The sequence below is a fragment of the Gadus morhua genome, chromosome 2 (genome assembly GCF_902167405.1).
Source record: "Gadus morhua chromosome 2, gadMor3.0, whole genome shotgun sequence".
Taxonomy (NCBI): domain Eukaryota; kingdom Metazoa; phylum Chordata; class Actinopteri; order Gadiformes; family Gadidae; genus Gadus; species Gadus morhua.
Window position 1 is genome coordinate 13,963,395 of NC_044049.1, and position 24,638 is coordinate 13,988,032.

General features: G+C 44.0%; 1 protein-coding gene across 1 annotated transcript; it reads right to left on the bottom strand.

Annotated features, from left to right (window-relative positions):
* Positions 1-1,071: 1,071 nt before the first annotated feature.
* LOC115558413 (voltage-dependent calcium channel gamma-1 subunit-like) lies at positions 1,072-24,223 on the bottom strand. The gene is made up of 4 exons (XM_030376512.1): positions 23,454-24,223; positions 3,933-4,007; positions 2,792-2,929; positions 1,072-2,412 (listed from the first exon to the last, which is right to left on the bottom strand). The coding sequence occupies exons 1-4, from the start codon at positions 23,692-23,694 to the stop codon at positions 2,180-2,182; spliced, it is 687 nt and encodes a 228-aa protein (XP_030232372.1). The 5' UTR covers positions 23,695-24,223; the 3' UTR covers positions 1,072-2,179.
* Between the last annotated feature and the right edge of the window lie 415 nt (positions 24,224-24,638).

The following is a 24,638-nucleotide window of genomic DNA, read 5'->3' on the forward strand; positions in this document are numbered from 1 at the left end:
CCTCTGCAATTTGCTTAGGCTCAGCTGGTTAGATGCATGGAGTCTTGTGATTATTGAGGACTCAATTACAGTGGGCCACAGAAGAATCTGAGCTGTTAAGTTCCGCTGTGTGTTTGCCCAGAAATCTCACTTTAGAGCAGAGATCATCCTATCAATGCATGTTGATAAAGGTTATACGTTTAATGTACGTAGGGGAGAGTTGGGTAAGATGAGCCAATTTTTACTCATGTTGTCCTCTAGGCAACGAAAACATCTACTATTATTTCAGGATGTCCTCTGTCAATACAAATGATAACAAAGCCTCTATGACATAGATCTGTGAAAATATGACAACAATTCTTAAATAAAAGTGGTGAGTGGCTCAACTTAGCGTAGCGGTAAGTTGAGCCATCTGGGGGTAAATTGCAATTTACTTTTTCAAGTTTAATGCATTTTCCTTTCCAGATAGTCTTATATTTGCTTAAGGTAACTTTAAACAATATTAAACCTATCAATATTTTTTTTTTTTCCACTTTGAATCTCTGATGGATTTTCACCCTAAACATCAGTGGCTACTCTCTCCATCTCCTTTCTCTCTCTTTCTTGAAAGAGAGTTTTTCTAGAAATTCTACAATGTTTAAAAATGTGAATAACCAAATCAATAATACTACATTGTAGTATTGTAATAATAATAACCTTTTATACTTTAGAGACCTAATTTAACTTCAGTGCATCATGGTTGGATAAGTTGAATGACTGGCCCAACTTAACCCATAGCATGTGGGTCACTTCCTAGTTTAACAATTCAGGCTCGTCTTTGGCTAAACTTTTCCCATCGTTTTATACAATGGCAAATCACCAACATGTGTTACATATATTTTTTCCCATGGATCAATTTGCTTTGACATAGCAGTTTTTATCTTAAAAACACACTTTGACAAGCAAATAACAGTTTATTGTGATATTATATCCATCACTGCCAGATATAAATTATGGGTGCTTCCTGAATTGATGGTCAAATTACAACAAATGTGTACAATTGCCTAAAAACAGGGGTGGGTTGGTCAACTTACCCGGCTCATCTAACCCCACTCTCCCCTATACAGTAAGATACCTTATACAGGAACTATGGCAGTGGGAAGAAGGAGGTTGTGGGAAAGAGCTCAACATATGTTAAATGTTCAACAGAGGGAAAGGCAATCACTCTCCATTGTGTTGCTGCTGAAAGGGAAATAATGCATTCAAGAACATGTGCCTAACATTTTTTTTATTTTGCATCATATATATAGAAAGATGATGCAATTTGCACTAAAACTCAAAGTTCTATTTTCCAACATTCATTTCACTTAAAAAGAGTCATCTCGAAATCACCATTGATAGTTGAAACAGCTTATAAATAGTGTAAATAATTAATAGTTATCTTAAAAAAGAATTATAAGATGGAATAAAGCTGTAACACTTTTACTACAAACCTTTATAGCATCCTGCAAAATACTATAAAGCTCTTGTCATTATGTACCTATTCTATACATACTACTGATATAAAATAGCTTCTTAAGGGTATTTGATTTAATTTTAACATACTTTTATTATGGTCTAGAATATTGTACATTAATATAAATGTATGTTAATAGGTAACAATAAAAAAAACACGGCAAGAATTTTCTTTCTCAACCTGATATCTTTCAAAAGAAAGCTTGCTCAAACTTTTCAAGTAAAAAATAATGCTTTTTACTTTTATAATATACTGCGTTAGACTGAATCATGCAGAACTCAAAATGTGCTATAATTAGAATTTAGTTATTTTTAGGTGTTTAGACTAACTGTACTGTACAACTCTGACTTGGTTAAACTGGGTTTACAGATCGATAGAATTAGGTTGGCCTGCAACCTGTGATATGCAGATTATCCCCCAAAATTGAAAACACAAAAATCGTTGTTACGCCCTGTCTGTCTAATACCCCTCCACCTCACACCTAAAGCAACAAAGTTCAACCACTTTTTAGATTTGTTTTGATCCAACGTTATTCTATAAAACACTGTCGTTGTTTAAACTGGGTAAGAAGATGATTTAATTTAGGTTGATATACAAATACACCTAAAGGGACAAAACTCAACCACTCATTTCAATTAGTCTTGATCCTTTTCCAGTCCCAGTGCTTTCTTCCCCGCGGGTCCTAGCCGCCTAGAGCCTAGCTGTCTAGTCCAGAGTGTCCGGCTCTGCGTCCATGCATGTCTCCCAGGGGTTACGCGGCATGTGCGGCATGGAGATAAGGAGCAGCGCCACGCCGCTGAGGATGAGCAGGGTGAAGGAGGCGCAGGCGCAGGCAAATGACCAGGAGTAGTAGTACTCGAACCAGATTGTCTCGTCGCTGTCGATCATGCGCTTCACAGACTGCCGCATCACTTCCACTGAGATGATGATGCAGAGGCCTGGGGCAACACACAGATAACCGGCAAGGCAGGTCATTGGCATGTAAGTCCCACATGTACAACTTTGTCGTTTCACTTTCTCTCCGTTTCATATTTGTTTAAACCAATCATGTTGCTTGAGGCAGTGATCGGCCAGTGCAGCATTGGCCAACACAAACTCGGCAAGCACCATAAAGTGTTAATAAGTGTATGGTAAAGTGTATGTAAAAGGTTTCAAATAAACACCCTACCACTGTAGAAATACATGGATCACAATGTGGTTCCCCAGTAGTTTATACCCATGCAAGGGGTTTGTTGTATGCAAGGAATTATACCTCTTTCATCTATTACTCTGCAAACCACACCAGTTAATCCTACACCTATCCCGCCATTGGCTGACCTGCAAATGCAAAGAACATTCCGGCAGGTCTCAGCAGGTAGTCTCTGCCCTTGCCGAAGGAAAAGATGACACACAGGGTGCCCAGTGTCATGAAGACCAGGCTGAAGATAGCGATGGCAGCCGCAGAGATGTTGTACTCTGAGGAAGATTATGGAGAGACAAGAAGAGGGAGGAGAGGAGATAGAAAGGGATGAAGAGACAAGTAGAGGGAAGAGAGAGGAGATAGACGGAAAGGATGGAGAGACAAGGAGAGGGAAAAGAGGCGAGAGAGAGATAGGTTGAAGAGACAAGGAGAGGAAAGAGAGAGGAGATAGAAGGAGATGTTGGAAAAACAATGGATGAGGGAGAGAAAACATAGTGAGAGGGTGGGGGAAGAGAGGAGATGAGAAAGGTGAGAAAAGACAGTGAAGAAACCTTGGTGAATAAACTAACTAACTTTCCAGGTTTCGAGGTATACTGAATTGATTTACCAGATCAATATAAATCGAATGATCCCTTGGAGCAGCCGCAGTAGAACGAACCACAACACAACACAACACAAATTCATTGATTCCTAGTTATTGATTGGGTGTTTATTAACGGGCAGTAGTAGTGCCAGTTCAGATACGAGAGGGGCCTTCTTCCTGCCACTCAAAGTCATAGTTTAATAATTAAACATTGACAGTCTACTGGATTCCCCTGAAATTCAAACTGCCATTCAGAATACCACAGATTGCTTTCTCGTTAATATTCAGCAAACTGTGGATTCGTGCTGGATAAATAATAATATATGATATAAATAATATAACAAATAATTGTGTGTGTGTCTGCATATAGTGTATAGAGGGAGAAACTCCGTGATTGGAGATCAGAATATATGGAATGAATGGAGAATGTGGGGATGGCAATCATTGTCTATGTGTGTGTGTGTGTGTGTGTGTGTGTGTGTGTGTGTGTGTGTGTGTGTGTGTGTGTGTGTGTGTGTGTGTGTGTGTGTGCGTGTGTGCGTGCGTGCGTGCGTGCGTGCGAGCGTGCGTGTGTGTGTGTGTGAGACAATGTAACTCTAAAGCAGCCTATTGGAGGATGACCTTTGACCAACAGGGCATGTTCTCTGGATGAGTTTGAACAGAGAAGACAAGGGGGGGTGGAGGGGCAGCCTTACCTTTCTGGGTCTTCACTTCAAATAGTTCTGCCTCTTCCCCCGACGTGAAGTGCTTGAAGTATGAACAGTTTTTCTCTATAAGGGTTGTAAGTCAGGGGGAAATAATCACAGAAAAGGGAGAGAGGTGGAGAGATACGGAGAGAGAGAGGGGGAGAGCCAGGAGAGGCAGGGGGAGAGAGAGATGAAACACTGATTGAAGTGGAGAGAGTGTAGGTGGCTCTGTTTTTCTGTGTTAAGCTGTGATGCTGTCAGTGAGTGTAAAAGGCAGGTGTCTCTTACAGCCAGCAGCGCTATTAACTTAACCAGCCGCCAGCATTATTGTGTTACGCTAGAGCCAGTTTTCTGGTGAAAAATAGAGAACATTAGCTGAAAATTACCATTGACAGGCTAGCTAGATCTGCTATGAGGAATTATAATATATATTCATATAAAATTAATGCTCTAATTAACAATAAGAAAAAGAATCCAACATAAGGCCCAATCCCATTTCTACCCCTTACCCCTCCCCCTTGTTTTGAAGGGGTAAGGGTTATAAATGGGATTGGGCCTAACAATGCTTTGTGGATTTACTCCATTGAGAAATTAAAGTAACCCAAGCATTTTAAGAATCGAACCATCTCTGACCACTCCGTATCCTTATCGAAGCAGTTTCAAGCCACACCCGACATTGAGGGTGCTTGGCTCTGCTAAACGTAGTGTTGTTGAATTGCACTTTTTTCATTTTTCTGCAGTCCTTCAATTTACTTTTTCTTTGAAATAGACTTTGTGCAGTCATATCCTCAAAGACTTTCTGGCATTTCTTGCTGTCGACTAGAAGACAGCGAGGAACTGACAGAAGTAAAGTAGGAAGAGAAGATTGAGGGGGTCAGTTATCTCCTCCTCCTTCTCCTCCTCTAGCCATTGGTTCCTTCTCTTTCTATAAAGGTATCTCTGTGTGTTCACGTGTGTCTCTGTAGGTGTGTAGAGTTTGTGTGCCTTTGTGTGCAAGCACATGTTTGTGCAAGCGTGTATTTGTGTTTAACGCGGAGCTGTTTGATTCCCGCGATGAGGATCACCAAAGAGGTAACCTAGCAACAGGCTGCCGCTGGTCTTTACTGGTTTTATCAATTTGCCGATGTAAATGCAGAGGGTGTGTGTGTGCGTTTGTGTATGTGTGTGCGTGAGATAATAATGTTTGCAATTGCTGTTTAGCATTAGAGTTGGTTTTAGATATTCTTCAGATTGGTATATTTCTGTATGTATGGTCTACTCTTGGGAATAATACTTAGATTAATCAGAAAACGCAAGTGGAATTTATTAATATAGCACAATATAACCATTGCTTTTTTCCCCATTTATTGTATTGATTTATTGACTCTCATGTTTTTATACCAACATGTTATTTCCTTAATGAAATACTCAGAAAAAAACAAACGTTTAAAAGTATTAAGCAACACAAGTTACATCATGGGAGAAAGAAGGTGTGGCACAAACATGGGTGAAGGAAGATAAAAACATCAAGACTCCAGAAAGCTCCCTAGCCATTAACTGCACTTGAAAAATCAGAGAGGATGATTATTATGCTGATGATTTTGAGCATTTGATTCATAGTAATTTTGTATTTTTCAGCTCTTCTCAAAAGCAACTTCCAGGGATCAGATATTCAGATACATTATGACGATGATGATGTCGGTAATGAAAAAATATATAATGTATTTATGTAGCTATATTTATTATTATCATCGCGTAAATAATGCAGTGACAAGCAAACATTTCTAACGTAGAACCACATCGGCTAGATAATAATTTGAATTTATAACGGGCAAGTTTAGAAATGATTTGGGTTCTCGAATCTCTGTGGTAAATTGTTTGGGTGACTCTGTGAGACGAAAAGAGAGGGGTTTGTGGCTTTGTTTTATAGAGCTTGCGTGTGTGGCTAATGGCGAGACTCGTCCAAGGTTGTAACAGCTGTCTCATTAATTAAAACCATTGCTTTATGCCTGTTGAAATCCACCTACTATTTTCATCCCTTTCTCTTTTAACACATACCACAGTACCTTCCCTTCGCTCTGTGTTTCTTCTCTCTCTATTTCTTAAGCCGCTCCTACCATGTCTCTCACCTATTTCTGCTTTAATCCATTCACCACCCAAACAACCTCCTCTTTTCTTTCTTAAGGATAAACAAGCCAGAATAATGGCCGTCTAACCATCAGTCGTACAGCAGATGATCATCATGTGATTATCGCCATCTTGGCTTCTTATTGGGATGGGTCAAAAGGTTGGCAGTTGTGGTGATGTTTAAAAAGGTAGGTTTGAATGGGATGCCTGCAATCTGTTGGCAGACACAAAACACAGGGCAGAAAATCTTTTTGTATGTCTGCGTGTTTGTGTGTGTGTTTGGTCCTTAAACTGTGTTCATAGGTAAAATTCAATGCGTAACTTTCTTTTCAAAAGTTGTATATTTTTTTTATAAAAGTACTAAGTACTATAAAAAATATCTTGATCCACCCATGTGCTGTAAAAACCCATTAGGTTATCTAAATGATGTATCAGCGCTTGGATATCAATGACTTCATCAACATGAATTTGCTTATTCTGGGGTTCGAACCACAGAATGGACTTGGGTTATGAATAATGATCTGCTATCAAATACATTGCCACCATTTGTGGGAGCTGCCTTGATAGAGGAAGGGACAGATGAGAAGGAGGGGCAGATATAGGGGCTATGGCAATTGACTCCCAGCTGAAATGTACTGGCATCGATCCCTGATGTCCAGAGTCTACATGTAGGCATCCTTGAGCGAGATGCCTGACCTCTGCCTGCTCCTTTAAGAGGCTGTGGGTAAGGTGCTGTGAGTTCCAGAGTTGGATGGTTGGTTGGTAAAAAAAGGAAGAAAGAAAGAAAAACTAAACAACCCAAAATACATCCCCTCCCGCTCTGCTCCCTACCAACATACGTATCTCTGTCATCAAGAACTGTTGCATTTTAAACACCTGTGATTGACATGCAAGATGGATTCCCTAAACAAATCTTGGAAAAGATCCCCTTGATAGAAAAATAATAAATACAGTATAGAAAAATAAATAGATGTATGAATCTGTGCGCACAGTTCGCGTTCATGGTACCCAATCCGCCAATTGAATGGATCATTCATGCCACCATGGTGTACGAGTCAACGACGACCGCATCCACTTAGTAAGTCCAATTTATCTTGCTTCAAAGATAGATTTAACACAATATGGTTGTGCATTGAAGATTTCATAACGTGTAATTCTTCATTTATTACCCTCTAATATCTATCTTAATTACCACCTGATTGCTTCAAGTTTGCAAAGTGCAATTGGGAAATTGGTTAGTAAGACATTCATCAAATCCATCTTTATTGAGGTACGTATGTGCACACACGCAAACAATTAACTTAATTTGCAAACTTCCTTAGCAAAGAACAAATCAATACAATCGATTTGCATATTGGAAGTACGGAAATATAGATCCTTTTATAGTTTGTAAACAATGAAGGCGTATTCTGAGATGTGTGTGAATTTTGGCACAAAAAGAAAATTGGCTGGAACACTACCTCCATTACCAAACACATTAAACATTAAAACGCACAAAACAAAAAGATTGTAAAAATACACTGCTGGTCACTAGTTTTACAACACCCCAATTCTTGCAGTTTAGTTTTTTTCCAGTTCTAATATATAGCAAACAATAAAACTGAAATAATAATCTGAGCCCTCAGATAGGAGTTCGCCCTACTTCTCTCTAAGAGGTCCTCAATCAGTTGGAAGGAACCCTGGCCTCTCCCTTCCCTGAGGCGGTAGGGAAAACCAGCACATACCAACAAATGGTACTTAGAGAAATAGAATGTGAAAATAGAATTTCCCATTATAGTTACCAAAACCTGAAAAATAACGTAAATTGCCCAAAACTTTAGGTTAGCAAAAAAGGCTTTTGCAGCGCCATGCAATACCCTCTGGTCTACACCTAGTTGGTCAGGAGTTCATCCTACAGCAAGAACAATGTAGGGGCCAAAATGTATAATCAGTCTGTTTTGTTTATTGGTTTATTTTGATAGGTTGCTCACACTGTTGTGGTTCATGTCACTTCCGTTTGATTGACCCATGTGGGATTTAATCTATATACCTAGGCACTGGGAACTGCGGGAGTTATGGAAAGGGGGTTTGTGGCGCTCTTGATATTTTCTGTTTACTGTCGTTTACGACCGTTTACCGTCGTCAATATCTTCGTCATCTTAGTGCATTATCTTTTGTTTATTGGATTTTATTACCATCAACAAGTTTTCATTCACAAGTGAACACTTTTTTCCACCACCCCTGAACAACAACCGAGGGCCAGCGATGCAGCAGTTAAGGAACGAAGATCACCTCTTATCGCCCGACACAGTTTTCACCTCCGCGCCGCTCTTTCTATAGAAAGGTCAAACGCTCAGAAAAACGATGTTATACATCAACCAACCATACTGTTGATATGACAATCCCCAAGAATAAATTAGAAAATGTGGATAGAGCTCTGAAAGATATTGACTGGATTGGCCTTATGGAAGCGAGGATGCAGATGCTGGCAGTGACTTATTTCTCTCAAAAATCAGAGAGGGCATCCTCTCTTTCTCCAGGAGGGGCGCCATGGGAGAAAGAAGTCCAACTCTCTCCCCTGGCTCGACTATGCCTGTTTAAAGCTAATGAAGCATAGGGATAATATAATATAGACAGACTAAACCTTACAGGAGTCAGAAATAAAGTGACGTCCGAATTCGGCAAGGCCAAAGCAAACTTTTCAATCCAAATTATTGAAAACGCTAAAGGTAACAGTAAAGAAATATGTCAGGGAACTAAAAGCTTGGAATTAAAAATTAACAATCAGCTGGTGTGAGACCCTGTTGTTCTGGCACAAGAACTTAATTCCTTCTTCATTAAATCAATTGATGATTTGGTGAAACAATTCATTTCTTTTGAGGGTCCTGATCAATAGGTTCCTGCTCTATCTGACAATGCTCATCCCAAATTTTACATTGAAGAAATCACAGAACCAGAAGTTATTGATATCATAACGGCTTTGAACAACTCTAAAGCCAAGGATATTTATGGACTCGACACTAGCTTTATAAAATCACATAAGGAGGCGTTAGCATCCCCAATCATGTACTTGGTTAATTTATCTATAAAAAATGAAATCGTCCCTATGGTGTGGAAATTGGCCTCAGTCACCCCAGTATTTAAAACTGGGGATAAATCTGACATGAATAACTATAGCATTCTACCTATTGCTTCCAAAATAATTGAAAAATGGATCACTAAACAAATCATTGAATTCCTCAGCAATAGCCAAAAACCTTTACATAGCATGCAGTTTGGGTTTCGGCCTCACCACTCTACCGAGACTGCATTGGCCATGATCATGGAAAAAATCAAATGTCAGCTAGATAGAAATAGATGCGTTGGTGCCGTATTCCTAGATTTAAAAAGAGCTTTCGACACCGTCAATCACAAGGTGCTGCTATCTATATTGTCCCGTTTCAATTTTTCTGCTCAAACTATTAATTGGTTTCACTCATACCTGTCACACAGAGAACAATGCCCCGTGGTGGGCGGGGCCAGTTCTGCTTACATGGGTTGTCCAGTAGGAGTCCCCCAAGGGTCCATATTGGGGTCCATTTTATTTTCATTATATATTAATGATTTACCAGAATACTTTTTACATGTTGAGGTCCAGCTTTACGCCGACGACACGGTAATTTTTACTAAACCAAACGATCCTGAGAAGGCAGCATGTGTGCTCTCAACATACAACATTACACATATACAAACATGGCTCAATAGATCGTGTCCTATCTTAAATGCAAAAAAACCTGTTTGTTTGTCAAAGCAACCTTCTACTACAATGCTTTCACAATCTGGGGTGTTCTTGGGCACAGAAGAGTTGGAAGTTGTTAATGAGTTTAAATGCTTAGGCGTGACTATAGACTCCAGAATCTCTTTCAAAAACCATGATAAAATTAATCAAATCAAAAAAAATCAATTCAATCTTTGTAATTTTAACCAAATCAGAGGATCCCTCTCAGATGCAGCTGCTTTGATGTTTCTGCACTCAATGATACGTTCACATCAGAACTACTGCATCACCAGCTGGTCTATGTCGGGTTCCACTATCCTAAAAACAGTTGAGCTTCTGTACAAAAAGGCACTCAAGACTCTGGATAAAAAAAAACGTTCTCTTATCATCATTGCAACATCTTAGAGAAATATAACTTAGTGAGCTTTGATAATTTCGGTAAATTTTCCTCTATATGCTTAATTTATAAAGCACTACATGGCCTGGCACCACCCCCACTGCATGAGTTTATTAAATACAGACAGACTCGGATCACCAGAGCTGTTGTAAATAGGGACTCTTGGGTTCCTTTTAGAAAAACCTCCTTCAGCCGTGACGCACTGTGTCACACTCTGGCCACCTTCAAGAGCCAAGTAAAGGTCTGGCTTAGAGCCAACCAAACGTGCAACCACCTCTGACTGTATGCTGTACCGTATATGCCCAGTAGAGCATACTAATGAATTGTGTCTCTGTTTTAACACATGCTAATCTATTGTCCTGTTTTTCTTTTTCTTTCTTTCTGTTTCTCCCTGTTTTATATAGCAAATTTTACTATTGTATATCGTTCGTCATTTGTACTGTTACATCGACCTGTTTTATGGACTACAGATGGAAATTAGCCCCAGGGCTTCAATCTGGCACATTTATGTGTACTGCTGTACATGTTTATTAATGTGCATTGTCCTGAAATAAATAAATTAAACTAAACTAACTAAATTAACAGTAAAACGTGAAAATGGCAGAAAAAGATGGTCGCAGAGCTGCTGCGGGAGACCGCTGCAGCTCTAGAGGAGCAGCGGGATGCAGGGTCCGAAACAGCAACCAACATGCCTGCACCAGATCACACCGGAGAAGGGCGCGCAAAGTTGAACACAATTTAGAAGGGCTGCCGTTTGTGGACCCTTGGTTTTGGCTTGTGTTGCGTGTGCTTGGTTGGTGGCGGTCGGCAACTTTTATTGGGCTGGTTTGACAGCGTGTTACGCTGTGGCCTCCGTTTGCTGTGCTGTGCTGTTGTGTTGAAATCGCATTGTGGCTGAATCAATGTCACTGCGGATTGCATTTGTGTGGTGACGTTCGTCTGTTGAAAGTTAACGTAATGAGGGATGCAAATTAAATGGATTTGGACCATGACAAACTACCTGTGGAGAGGATGGTAGGTGTATAATGGTCTGTTCAGTTGGACGTCTTCAAGTTCAAAATAATCCTCAATGACCGACACCACACAAGACGGGGGATTCTGTCGACTCTCAGTTCTGTATATGATCCCCTTGGAATGTTGGCACGAGTAGTCCTGCAAAAAGGATCCTACAGAAATTGTGACGGGAGAAGACCGTCTGGGACGATGTGATACCAGACTCTATTGTGCAGGATTGGAAGTGCTGGATTCAGGATTTCCATAACCTGGAAGACTGAAAGATCCCATGGCATGAAAATGTCCCACTCTGATGTTTTCTAACATGAATATGAGTTCCCCTAGCCTACCTATGCTCCCCCAGTAGCTAGACATTTTGTTGGCTGTTTTTGAGAAAAACGAAGCTCAGACGCACCGTTTTGGAATTTTCCCTGTATGTCGTCATAAGGGGAGATGCCACCTCCCCCTTCTCTGCCTTGCCAGCCAATAGAATTTGGCCAGCCAATGAGCAACCGTGGCATAGTCCTCTCTTACCACACCCATTACATGCAATTTTACATAGCACTAGACTCAGAGGTACAAGCAGCCGAGGTTCCAAACTTTAACATTTAATCCCAGAGCAGTGGACTTCCCAGATTTGGACTCAGCCCTTGATTAGGACAAAGTCTTGTCCAACATACTGCTGGCTTCGAGAAATTCTGATTACCAGCAAATACATTATAATTTCCTAAATAGAGTTTATCTTTACCCCCAATAAGCTCTGCTTGATGAATAATTGCTAGCCCTATTTGCACCCTTTGCACTAACCAAGTGTATGGTACTTACGCACATATGTTTTGGGAATGCCCTCAAGTGGCTGGGTTTTGGTAGATTGTAGCCTCTAACCACTGTGATGTTTGAGTTCACCCTCCCTCATACTCATGCTACACTCATTTTAAACCTGTCCCTAACCTGTCTAATTTGGGATTTTCACCACTGAAAAAGCAAGCTATATTGGCCGGACTTACAGCAGCGAAAAAATGTATTGCCACACGTTAGAAGCCTCCTCACTCCCTTTCCGGTAGAGTTTGGGTTTTAGAATTCCTCGACATTGTCTACTTTGAGCTATTAATTGCTTGAGTACATGCAGCAAAGGAAACTATGATGGAGATGTGGAATTCAGTCTCTGTGACCCTCAAGAGTCTTTTAGTATGATCACGTAACGGGGATTGGCCTGAAACCGGGGAGGGAGGGAGGGAGGTGTCATAAGTGAATACATTTTTGTTTTAATTTTTTGTTTTGTCTCAAATGTACCTTTTGTTTCTGTTTATAAATGAAACCTTTTTATTTATTTATATTAACTTTAAAAAGGTAATATTTTCGATCATTTGAAATGAGGACAATGTCAACCAAATATAGTGGTTGAGTCTGCACAGACATCACTATGTCTGGATGGCAAGAGGACTGTATAGACTTCAGGGCTGCCTCGTTTCTGCCCCTTGATTAGTCGATGCATCGGTTGGTTTAGTCATGGTCACCAGACTTTGTTGGTACATTTTTATGCATTTTTCCAGCTGACTAATTATTATTTCCTTCCGTTATTTGTGAACAGCAATCTTTAGTAGATAGTAGTATAGTCAGTGACGGCTGGTGGTGATTTTGGGTGGGTGGGCTAACGAATGCATTACATTTATCAATACTTCACAGGGCTCCAGACGCCATGAGGTCACCTTTATATCTCTGTTCATAACTTTCATAAAATGTGAATGATTTTTAAACAAGAATAAGGTGTAGAGAAATGCGTGTCTTTATTTGAAGCACAATTATGAATAAAAAGAAAAATAAGGTGTTTAAAGTGCTTCACTGAGCTGAAATTGAACATTTCTAACTAAACCATTAAGCAAAATAAAACCTTTTTTGTGCCTAAAGTATTAAAAAATTTAAATGTTGACCGATCTCCCTTTGCGCAAAATGCGGCTGTAGACGATCACACACTCTTTGGTAGAGACGTCTGTGTCGCCGTCAATGATGAAGGACATGTATGTGGCTTTAATGTTTCGATACGAAACGTTGTTGACCCGCTTACAAATGCACTATTATCGGCCATATTCTGACCGCACTCCTGACAGTAAAAGCAGTGCATTCCGTAATGCACTGCGTAATAATAAAATGTTATATAGATGAGTCAGCATTTAATTAATTTGTGTGATGTACATCGTTTGGATGATGTGTCCCCAATCTCTTCACTTCCAATTTTTCCTCCAAAGACATTAAAGAAAACCGATTAGAAGGTAAATAATCCACTTCGTTCATTTTCATGCTAACGGCCACCATACTGCACTTGCGCTACTGTGCTGTGATTGGTCGAAGGTCACTGTACTGTAGCTACTGTGCTAGCTGTAAGTCCAAGGTCAGCCTTTGGGCTAAACTAATTTAGCCCAAATGGGAAGCATATGAAGGTGGCGTGTCAGGGCACCTGTCAATCAAACGTGAATGGAAGCTTACGCTACTGTGCTTGGGCTAAATGAAATTAGCCCAAATGGGGGCGTGTCACAACACCGGTCAATCACAATGAAATTGCCGCTTACGCTACTCCGCTTGGGCTGAATACATTTAGCCCATTCACAGGAAAAAACCCAAGCTATATCATATATCCTGGGTTTTTCTGTCACTTTTTGGTGCAGTTGCTGCTTTAGGTTCTACCAAAATTTAAAACAATATGTTCTAAGGTTTTTTTTTTATAGTATTTTTTAATTTTTACTGTAAAAGGTTGGGAGGGCTTAGCCCTGTTAGCCAATTTATACCAGCCATCCCTGAGTATAGTTTAATAAACTTATCGATTAGTCTTCAAAGTCCTATGACTAATGGATGAAGAATTGTGAGGACAGCTCAGATAGACTTGGACATCCATTTGAGGTCAATGGACAAAAATTACGCATACAATTAAAAATAAATCCATTAAAGACACACACTTCCCACACTTCTATGTACTGAAAATTCTGTAAATCCAAATGGGAGTAAACTTATCTGATCTACAGTATACTGTGAGGCTCTGCCATATACATTATCTAGTTATAATATATACAGATGTACTTACATTCTTGTCAACACTTCAACACAGGATTTTGAAGTATTTGTTATTGCCTCAATATAAAAATCCAATACGTTTTTTATTATCTTTTACAATTACTATGCGATATCAACCCGGTTTCATGCGATTTCATGCTCATGCACACAATCGTTAATCTGTTGAATCGTGTCCCAGAACACGATTGTCGTTTCTCCGAGTATTCAGAAGGGGTGTGCGCTAGAGCACGGAAACCCGACCCGAGCCTGACGGGACCCAACGGTACCCGACGGGCCAGGTCTGGTTCGGACTGGTTTATATCCTTATACATACATCTAGTCTAACTCTATACATGTCAAATGTATGACATTCTGTACGTATAGCCTAGTTTTTATGTTATTAATATTTCAATATTGTCTGGTTATACCTGAACTTGGTTAATCCCTTCCACATTGGTGGAAGTGGATTTTTAATGGTCAGATACAGATCTTGTTATAACGATAATTGAATAAAAGCTGTTGTCTACTTATAATATTATAACTCAATAATTGTATCTATTTATATATAATATATATATTTGAATTAATTAAATTAAATATAAAACCAATTACTTTCCATCAAGAGATATTTTTTTGAAAAGGTGGGGGCGCAGTGCACGCTCTAGTTATTGATTCGTCAAAACAACAATCCGATTTATCAGATTTATAAACCCACGTCCCTAGAAGTCTTACACCAGAGTAGTTTTACAATAACGGCTCGAAACATGTGACATGCCTACGTTTTTTGGCCTTTTCTTTTCAATGGGCCTGCGTCCACGTCACGTGACTTTCTATGGTGGTTGCCATCGACCGCCCCCTCTACTCCAAACCACGTTAACGAGGTTAAGGGCGGCAACTGAGCTGCCGTCAATTGTGTTGTTTTTGTCATAAAATAGGGTCCGCTGGCTAGAAAATAGACAGATTTCAAATTGCGGAAAAGGTTTATATTTTCCGCAGTTTAGACTTGTAATTAATAAGTTACTTTTGTAATGAACTTGACTCGTTATTTTTTATAGCTGTCTGTTTGCTTGTAACGTCACTCTGAGAGATGTGCATGGACAGATTTCATAGTGACACAGCCTATAACCTATTTGTGAAAGCAAAATGCCAAGCTCATTGATTTAATGAGGTAGGGTTATTTTAAACAATTAATTAAGTATCATGCGTGAGAGGTCATTCCACCTCCTGAGTGTGCTTCCTATTTATGTCTAGTGTACCCCTTCTGTCCACAAGCTTCTTTTCTGTAAGGGCTAGAACTCCAAATCTCGGATACGTCGTTCTCGGGAACCCGGGTAACGTGCGTATACATTTTGGCATCTCTAGCTATCTCGAATAGGCGGGAAAAGGGACTAACCCTGACCTCCAGAGTAGAGTAAATGTGCATTAGACAGAGGTTAGTTTTCTAGTCCCCATTTTTTGTGGGATGGGAAGTTTTTGAAGTCTGGGGTCACAAGCCGGCACCACGTTTTGTTATGAGATAACAAAAAATTAACGTGCGTTTTTATCATCACTTTTTGTCATTATTAAAGAGAGGCCTTATTCTCAGACATGCATGTTGGATGGCTAGGGTGTATGTCTGGGAAGAACTTCAGGCCAAAATCTTGCAAGTTCTCGCTGGGTGAGGACAACAAGATGGAGCACTTGCCGAGTCATTTTTTGTAGGCCGGAGCTCCCAAGTTGATAATCATCTGCGTCCTTTGAGACCCCCTTTGATATAAAAGAGGCCCCAGGTTTATAGCTTACTTGTTACTGTCCTTGACTCAGAAGTGGACAATTGCATCACTTCCTTTAGAGCTTCAGCCTCCTAATTGATCATTGTAGTATATTTGAATGCCCACTTTCATAGATATGACACTACCACCACCGGGGCGTGGCAAAAATTCTCCATATCCATATTGGGATGGGTGTGGGGGGGGGGTGCTTGTGGACAGTAGGGGTACACTAGACATACAATCACCAGAAATAGTCAATAGACACTCAGGAGGAGGAATGACCTCACACATGATTGGCCCTAATTTAACAGTCTGATACGCAAGTGAAAAGCGCCAAACGCAAGTAGCTTTGTGGGCGGTTCTATGGTGATGTTGCTATTATACCGGCGGATAAATGACTCTTGCGCCCAGCGAAAATCTAAAATGGGTTGCCCTGAAGTAGCCTAATTACCCGTAGGTGTGGTTTGGGCGTAACGTGCAATAAACCAATGAGAGTGCCATCTCCCATCCTCTTTAAGAGCCATGAGCGCATTTGAACCTGACAAATTGATATTTTGACAGCGCGTTTGCAGTCTCCGATGAGTCAGATGCATGACCACATGAATTTCAAACTTCCAATGGCTCAGTTTATGGCCAAATAATGTGGCCTAATTCACACATGGAATACCGTTTTCTTCTACAACTTCAGAAATACTGAGTCATCATGTAAATGCAGCAAAGAAAACCTAACACACAGATGATGGGTGGGTCTATTCAATGATATGCCGCAATACATTAACAAACACCGTTTCTTACCAATATTGTTTACATTATCGTTATCGACTTGTGTTGCTAATATGCATGTGTCCCCCCGTTAATATACATTGCCATGGACAGTATTATGCGTTATGTGTTTAGTTTGCGTGTGTTTAAACAGATGGAGGCAATTCATTCATTCATTCTTTTTAACACTCACTTGCTGTAAAATGATGTTTTCTCACAATCAAATACTCATCAATCTTAAAAGTTATGGGCTTGTACACGATGTCTTTTCCAAAAAATATGTATTTTCTCCCAGACTTCTATTTCTATATAATATAATATAATAATAATAATAAAATTATGTAATATATAGGTATTTATATAATAGTGTGGTGATCCACAATTGATGTGTGAGACATTCACCAAGGGACTGTACCTTTAAGGTAAACAGTTCCGGTTTACTACCGTAGTGTTTCACGACAGTTCCGATTCCCTGCAGTTTCGATTTGAACTCATGTGCAAGTGACACTCGTTTGTTTGAAGTGGAGAGTAAAGCTGACTCGACCCATCTCCGTCTCTTGTCTCATCATTTACATAACTCCACAATTGGTGACCCCCGACGCGAGTTGGATACGGCTGTAAAATGTTTCACATCGACGGTGATAACAACGCGCCTGCCGCGGCGCCGGCCGGCGCCGGCCGCCGCTGGCGGTGCGGCTATCGACGCGGCTAACGTCGGCGCTATCTATGCTGCCACCGTCAAGTTACCAGACTTCTGGCAGAACAACCCACGGTCGTGGTTCCAGCATATCGAAGCCCAGTTCCAGCTGAGAGGAATAACACAGGACGTGAGTAAGTATTTCCACGTGGTAGCAGCCTTAGATGCCTCGACGACGGCCAGGTGTATGGCGCGGTTGGAGGCTCCTCCAGCTGTCGGCAAGTACGACGCACTCAAGGCGTTCCTCGTGGACCTTTTTGAACTGTCGGAGCTGGAGAAGGCGGACCGCCTGCTTTCCCTGAACAGCCTGGGCGACGGCAAGCCGTCCGAGCTGATGGAGAGGATGCTGGCTGTGCTGGGCTCGGCGGATCCCTCCTTCCTTTTCGCCCACATCTTCCTGCGGCAGCTTCCAGCACCCGTGCGCACCGCACTGGCCAGCTCACCCCTCTTTGCCTCCAAGGACTACCGGGCGGTGGCTGTAGAGGCCGACAGGATTTTCCTCGCCAACAGGCAGCAGTTTGTTCATGCGCTGTTGCCCCCCCAGCACACGTCGGCCCCGTTTCCGCCGCAGGGGTATGACCCGGACACCGCAGCCGCTGTGACCGCCCGCCGACAGCATGACGACGGGTGTTGTTACTACCACGCCAGGTTCGGGGCCAAGGCCAAGCAGTGTCGACAGCCTTGCAGTTTTGGGGCCCCGGGAAAAGCCCGGGCCAGCGCTCATTAACAGCTGTGAGCGCTGGTCAGGACTGCAGGCTGTTGTTCGTCACTGACACCTTGTCCGGCCGGCGGCTGCTGGTCGATTCTGGGGCTCAGCGCAGCATCCTGCCGGCAACGCCTTTGGACACAATGGCTGGCGGCCATGGCCCCCCGATGGACGCCGCCAACGGCACACCCATTTGTACCTACGGCACGAGGTATGTGGATGTGTGTTTCGGCGGCCGGCGTTTTGGTTGGGATTTCGTCATGGCTGCCGTGTCTACCCCACTCCTGGGGGCGGATTTCCTCTGCGCATACAGGCTGCTGGTGGATGTTCCCCAACTCCCGCCTGATCGACGCCCTCTCCTTTGCTTCGTTCCCCTGCACGCTGGGGGGGGTGGGGGGGCTTTGTCTTGCGAACACGTTTGCCACCGGGGACCTGTATCAACGCCTGCTGGCTGAGTTTCCTGACATCACCACGCCAACGTTTTCATCGGCTGTGGCTAAGCATGGTGTGGAGCACTACATCACCACGGTTGGCCCCCCGGTCTATGCACGGGCCCGCCTCCTCGACTCTGCCAAGCTCGCGATCGCCAGGGAGGAGTTCGCCACCATGGAGCGCCTCGGCATTGTACGCCGTTCCAAAAGTCCGTGGGCCTCCCCCCTGCACATGGTGAACAAGGCTGATGGCGGTTGGCGTCCGTGTGGTGATTTCCGTCGCTTGAATAACGCCACCACCCCCGACCGGTACCCGGTACCGCACACATCACCGCCCACCTGGCTGGCGCCGCCGTCTTTTCAAAGGTGGACCTGGTACGCGGTTACCATCAGGTGCCCGTCCGCCCGCAGGATGTCCCCAAGACGGCGGTCATCAAGCCCTTTGGACTTTTTGAATTCCTGAGGATGCCTTTCGGCCTCAAGGGTGCAGTGCAGACGTTCCAGCGCCTCATGGATTCTGTGCTGCGGGACATGCCGTTCCTGTTCGTCTATCTGGATGACATCCTCGTTGCCAGTGCGTCCGCGGACGACCACCTGACGCATCTACGGCAGCTGTTCGGTCGGCTCAGTGAGCATGGTCTCATTGTGAACCCGGCCAAGTGCGAGTTTGGCCGGTCATCCATCACCTTCCTCGGCCACCACGTCACTCCGCAGGGGGCGGTTCCCCTCCCGGCCAAGGTGGACGCCATCGCCAGTTTCCCACGTCCGTGCACTGTGAAGTCCCTGCAGGAGTTCCTGGGCATGGTGAACTTCTATAACCGTTTCCTCCCCCATGCGGCCCAGCTCATGCGACCCTTGTACAACGCCTTGCGGGGCAGGAAGCCTGCAGACGCGTTGGATTGGTCCACGGAAATGACGGCTGCCTTCGATGCTGCCAATACCGCGTTGGCCAACGCTGCTCTGCTGGCGTACCCGTCTCCGACCGCCCCTGTTGCTCTTACTACGGACGCCTCTGATTACGCCGTGGGGGCTGTGTGTGAGCAGTGGGTGGGCGGAGCCTGGCAACCGCTGGCCTTTTTCAGCAGGAAGCTCCGCGACAACGAGAGGAAATACAGCGCTTTCGACAAGGAGCTCCTGGCTCTTTTCCTCGCCACCCGTCATTTCTGCTTCCTGTTGGAGGGCCGTCGGTTCACGGCTTTTGTTGACCACAAGCCGCTGACGTTCGCCATGGCCAAGTCTTCGGAGCCATGGTCTGGTCGACAGCAGCGTCAGCTCTCCGCCATCTCGGAGTACACCACTGACGTTCAGCATGTGGCCGGCAAAGACAATTTTGTAGCCGACTGCTCTCGGGTGGTTATTGGTTCCGTCCACTTGGGCCTCGACTACGCAGCTATGGCTGGGGATCAGGCTATTGACTCTGAGGTGCAGGCCTACAGGACAGCCCCCACGGCACTCCTCATGGAGGATGTGGTGTTTGGCACGGCCAACACTGCACTCCTCTGCGACGTCTCTACTGGCCAACCGCGCCCCATGGTGCCTGCTGGCTGGAGGCGTAAGGTTTTCGACACGATCCACAGCCTTTCCCACCCAGGGGTGAAGGCCTCTGCCAAGCTCGTGGGGGCCAAGTTCGTCTGGCCGGGCCTGCGGAAGGACGTCAGGGCCTTGGCTGCTGTCTGTGTGGCGTGCCAGCCTGCAAAGGTGACTCGGCATACCAAAGCCCCCTTGGCACTCTTCAAAGTGCCGGAGAGGCGTTTCGACCACGGGAATGTGGACCAGGTGGGCCCGCTTTCACCCTCCCGTGGTTACACCTACCTCCTCAACATGGTGGACCGGACCACCAGGTGGCCAGAAGTGGTTCCCCTGTCCTCCACTACAGCAGCTGAGGTGGCCCGGGCGTTCGTTATGGCTTGGGTGGCCCGTTTCGGCACACCATCAGACATTTCCTCAGACCGGGGGCCGCAGTTCACGTCGGAGCTTTGGACTGCGGTCGCCAGGGTCCTGGGGGTGAATGTCAACCGCACCACAGCCTATAACCCATAGAGCAACGGGCTTTGCGAGCGGTTTCATCGGGACATGAAGGCCGCGCTCAGGGCCAGCCTTACGCGCGGCGACAGGGCTGACCGCCTCCCGTGGGTTATGCTGGGCCTTCGCTCCACCCCCAAGGACGATCTTCAGGCCTCGTCGGCAGAGCTGGTGTACGGCCAGCCCCTGCGCGTCCCTGGGGAGTTTCTTCCGGACGCCACGGCCCCGTGGTCGGCTGCCTCCCATCGTGCTGCGTCCCGGGACATTGCGGACGCTTTCATTCCCGTTCCGACGTCTCGCCATGGCCTCCCCCGGTCCTACGTTCCCAGGGATTTACCGTCGGCCAAGTACGTCTTCATCCGCCACGATGGCCACCGTACCCCGCTGCGGCCCCCCTACGATGGGCCCTTCCGCGTCTTGGAGGGTGGGCCTAAGAACTTTGTTGTGGATATGGGGGGCAGGCCTGAGCGGGTGGCTATAGACCGGCTCAAGCCTGCTCATGTGGATGTTGGCGAACCGCTCCAGCTGGCTCAGCCCCCGCGGCGGGGGCGCCCGCCTGCGGCAGCCTCGGCCCCTGATCCTGCGGCGGCCTCGACACCTGCTCCTGCCTCTTGCCCTTCTCCTGTTAAGCGCAGCCGTTCTGGCCGCCTGGTCCGCCCCCCTAGGCGTTGATTTTTCTAGGGACTGTTTTGTACTAGTGTATTCTGTTTAATGCTAGTGGGTGTCCGATGTTCTCTGTGTGTTACCTGTTCGGTCTGGACCTGTTGGTTTGGGTGAATTCTGGGGGGGCCTGTGTGGTGACCCACAATTGATGTGTGAGACATTCACCAAGGGACTGTACCTTTAAGGTAAACAGTTCCGGTTTACTACCGTAGTGTTTCACGACATTTACGATTCTCTGCAGTTTCGATTTGAACTCATGTGCGAGTGACACTCGTTTGTTTGAAGTGGAGAGTAAAGCTGACTCGACCCATCTCCGTCTCTTGTCTCATCATTTACATAACTCCACAATAGTATATAATATATCTAATATCATGGCCAAAAGCTATGTGCGCCTTGGATGATATTATGAATCATGAAGACTGCGTCTGACGTCTCTGGTACTACACAACAAGTAGAGACTCGTAGTGGGGGTTATCTCGGACAGGGTTGAGAAGAACTGGGGGAAAGGAACTTTGGCCTTGACTCTCTGAAGTCCATATTGAACCGCGACATGGAGGAGAAAGGGATTGTACTCCCGGAGCTGAGCTGCCGGACTGCCGCCGAGCTCCCCCCGCCGGAGCTGCCGGACTGCCGCCGAAGCTCCCCCGCCGGAGCTGCCCGACTGCAACCAGAGCTTCGGCGGCAGGCAGTCCGGCAGCTCCGCAGGACTCCCTGCCAGGCAGTTACATGGCAAACTGACAAATTAGACATCTATTTTCGAATGGAATATCCCTGCTTCTGAAATGCGCGAACATCTCCGCCCAGCGCTCGTCCGCTGGTCCACAAAATGTTAGCTATGCTCTGATTGGACGGGGTAGGGGAAGTGGGAGGTAATATTCAAATGTGACCCCTTCCTCGCTCGTTTGGTAACTGTAGGCAGGGTACTTTCAGAAATGCATATCTCACTCAAAAAATCACGTACAGACTTTTTTCAAAGTGTGTTTGTGTGTGGGGGCACCAGAGATCCAAAACAACAACCCTAACCCTAACCCCAAATCCCAGGAAAAGTGTTGTTTTCATAATATGTCCCCTTCAAGAGACGAGGTTAGCTTCAGTTTTTGAGGGGGTCTGCTGTAAAAATCTGATAAATCGGTTAGAGCGGTTAACTAGAGCGTGCACTGCTCAGCCCGCCCCCACTATGATTTAGGCAGGGCTCTGGCCCAATTTATGCCCTCCTGACAACTCTCACACACTTTGAACACACCAAGTGGTTAGATGAAAACAATGTGTGTGTGTGTGTGTGTGTGTGTATTTAATTAAATATTAAAATATATATTATCTATATAAATACGTATAGTATTTAAGTATAAGTAGACCATGTAGCTTTTATTCAATTATCGTTATAATAAAAAATCTGTATCTGACCATTGAAAATCCATTTCCACCAACATGGAAGTGTGGTTCAAGTATAACCAGACGATATTAAAATATTCATAATATAAAAACGACATAAAAAATAAGGTTTCATATATATATATATATATCCTTATATCCTCCTTAACATAGGAATATTGTGAATATAGTGTATTTTTTGTTATGGTTCTCAAGAAAACCTGGGTTACATCAAAATTTAGGTTAGTTAGTACAATAATAGTGGTTGGGCATCAAGTTGAGGCATGCTATGACATACCTTGAAACATATCAAAGTGATCTGATCGTGAAAGTATCAACTCACTCACATTGCAAGATTCTGTTATCAAATTTGTTTTCAATAGTTATAATATCTGGTAATACACCTAGCAAAACATGATGGAATGAAACTTGCCAGGCATCAGAATATATATTTTCTCAGCCACACTTTACTTTAAGGTATAAATTATTACTTGTAAAAAAAGTAATGTTAGGGAATAAAGTAATGTTATCGCCAACAAAATGTAATCTTACAAATCCTATTGAATCCCAAAGTAGCCTATTTAATCTTATGGAATATATGGAATTCAATGTATCCTATTAAATCCTTTGTATCCTATTTAATCCTACTTATCGCATTGAATCCTATGATCCTATCTATCTGAAACGTTATTTCAGAAGGATGTTATGTATCCTATATTTTCCTAAATTGTATTCGTCCTATTGATTGTTATGTATCTTATTGAATCTTATATAATCCTATGTATCATGTCTAAGCTTCGGTATCTTAATTCACAGCCAAGGTCTTAATGTAATCGGGACGGTTCCCTACCTCCGGGTAGACTGATGGGGCCGCAGCCCTTCCACTCAGGGTCCTCCTCCACCATGAAGATGGTCTTTTTGCAGAGCCTCCAGAGGCCGAAGTAGGCAGCCTGGCAGGTGGTGTTGAGCTGCTCCACCCGCGGGCTCAGCACCGCCCAGTGGTCTGTGGATACGGCCGCCAGCATGGACCCCATGCCCACCAGAATCAGCAGGGATGTGATCTTCACCCTGGTCACCTGCTCCTCAAACATGGTGGCGTGTGTGATCTGTTGTATACGTGTGTAGCTGTTCGATATTTTTTTAAATATATTTAAATGTTTGTGGGGGATGCGTGTGTTTGTTCCTTCTCTATGTGATTGAAGTTTAGGAGTGTTTATGTGTGTGTGTGTGTGTGTGTGTGTGTGTGTGTGTGTGTGTGTGTGTGTGTGTGTGTGTGTGTGTGTGTGTGTGTGTGTGTGTGTGTGTGTATGTGCTTGTGGGTTTTTGTTGGGGTGAAAAGGTCAAATGCTCGAGGTATGTGTTTTTCTGTGTGTTTAAGAGGTGTGTATGTGTGACTCTGTGTGTGTGTGTGTGTGCGTAGGTAAGTGCCCTCCTGGTCTTTAGGAATGACTTCTCACCGTCCAGGTTGCGCAGGACTGTGATGTACAGAAGTCCAGTTGATGTGTTTGTTTGTCCCAAAAGCACTGCCTCACGTCTCCTTCCTCTACTTCTTCACTCTTGTTTATGTCGTTTCCTCTCTCTTCTTCAACTCGGTCCTGTCCTCCTGTTCTCTGCTCTTTCTTTCTCTTTCTATCTCTGCACTGTGTCTAGTGGGGTTGGTGGCAAGAGAAAATAGGCCAGATAATAGTGCCCTAGTTTCATATCTCTCTCTCTCTCTCTCTCTCTCTCTCTCTCTCTCTCTCTCTCTCTCTCTCTCTCTCTCTCTCTCTCTCTCTCTCTCTCTCTCTCTCTCTCTCTCTCTCTCTCTCTCTCTCTCTCTCTCTCTCTCTCTCTCTCAGTGCCTTTGGTACAGTAGAACAGAGGACACAAGACGGCGACTTGGTCTAGAAGTGATTCTAATCTATTTCCACACTGTGCGTTAAAGTCCAGGTGTCCGCAATTATATGTTTTTTAATCAATTCAATCACTCTATGACAAAAACATGTAACATATAAACACTTATACAACGGGTGGCTTAAATCCAGCGATCTGATTG

What these genes read in the sequence shown, in the direction of transcription:
- LOC115558413 (XM_030376512.1), bottom strand. Translation starts at nt 23,694, where the DNA reads ATGTTTGAGGAGCAGGTGACCAGGGTGAAGATCACATCCCTGCTGATT. An exon ending in CCCCATCAGTCTACCCGGAG is followed by an intron (nt 4,008 to 23,453) that starts GTAGGGAACCGT and finishes CAACCCTTATAG; the next exon opens with AGAAAAACTGTTCATACTTC. An exon ending in TGAAGTGAAGACCCAGAAAG is followed by an intron (nt 2,930 to 3,932) that starts GTAAGGCTGCCC and finishes AATCTTCCTCAG; the next exon opens with AGTACAACATCTCTGCGGCT.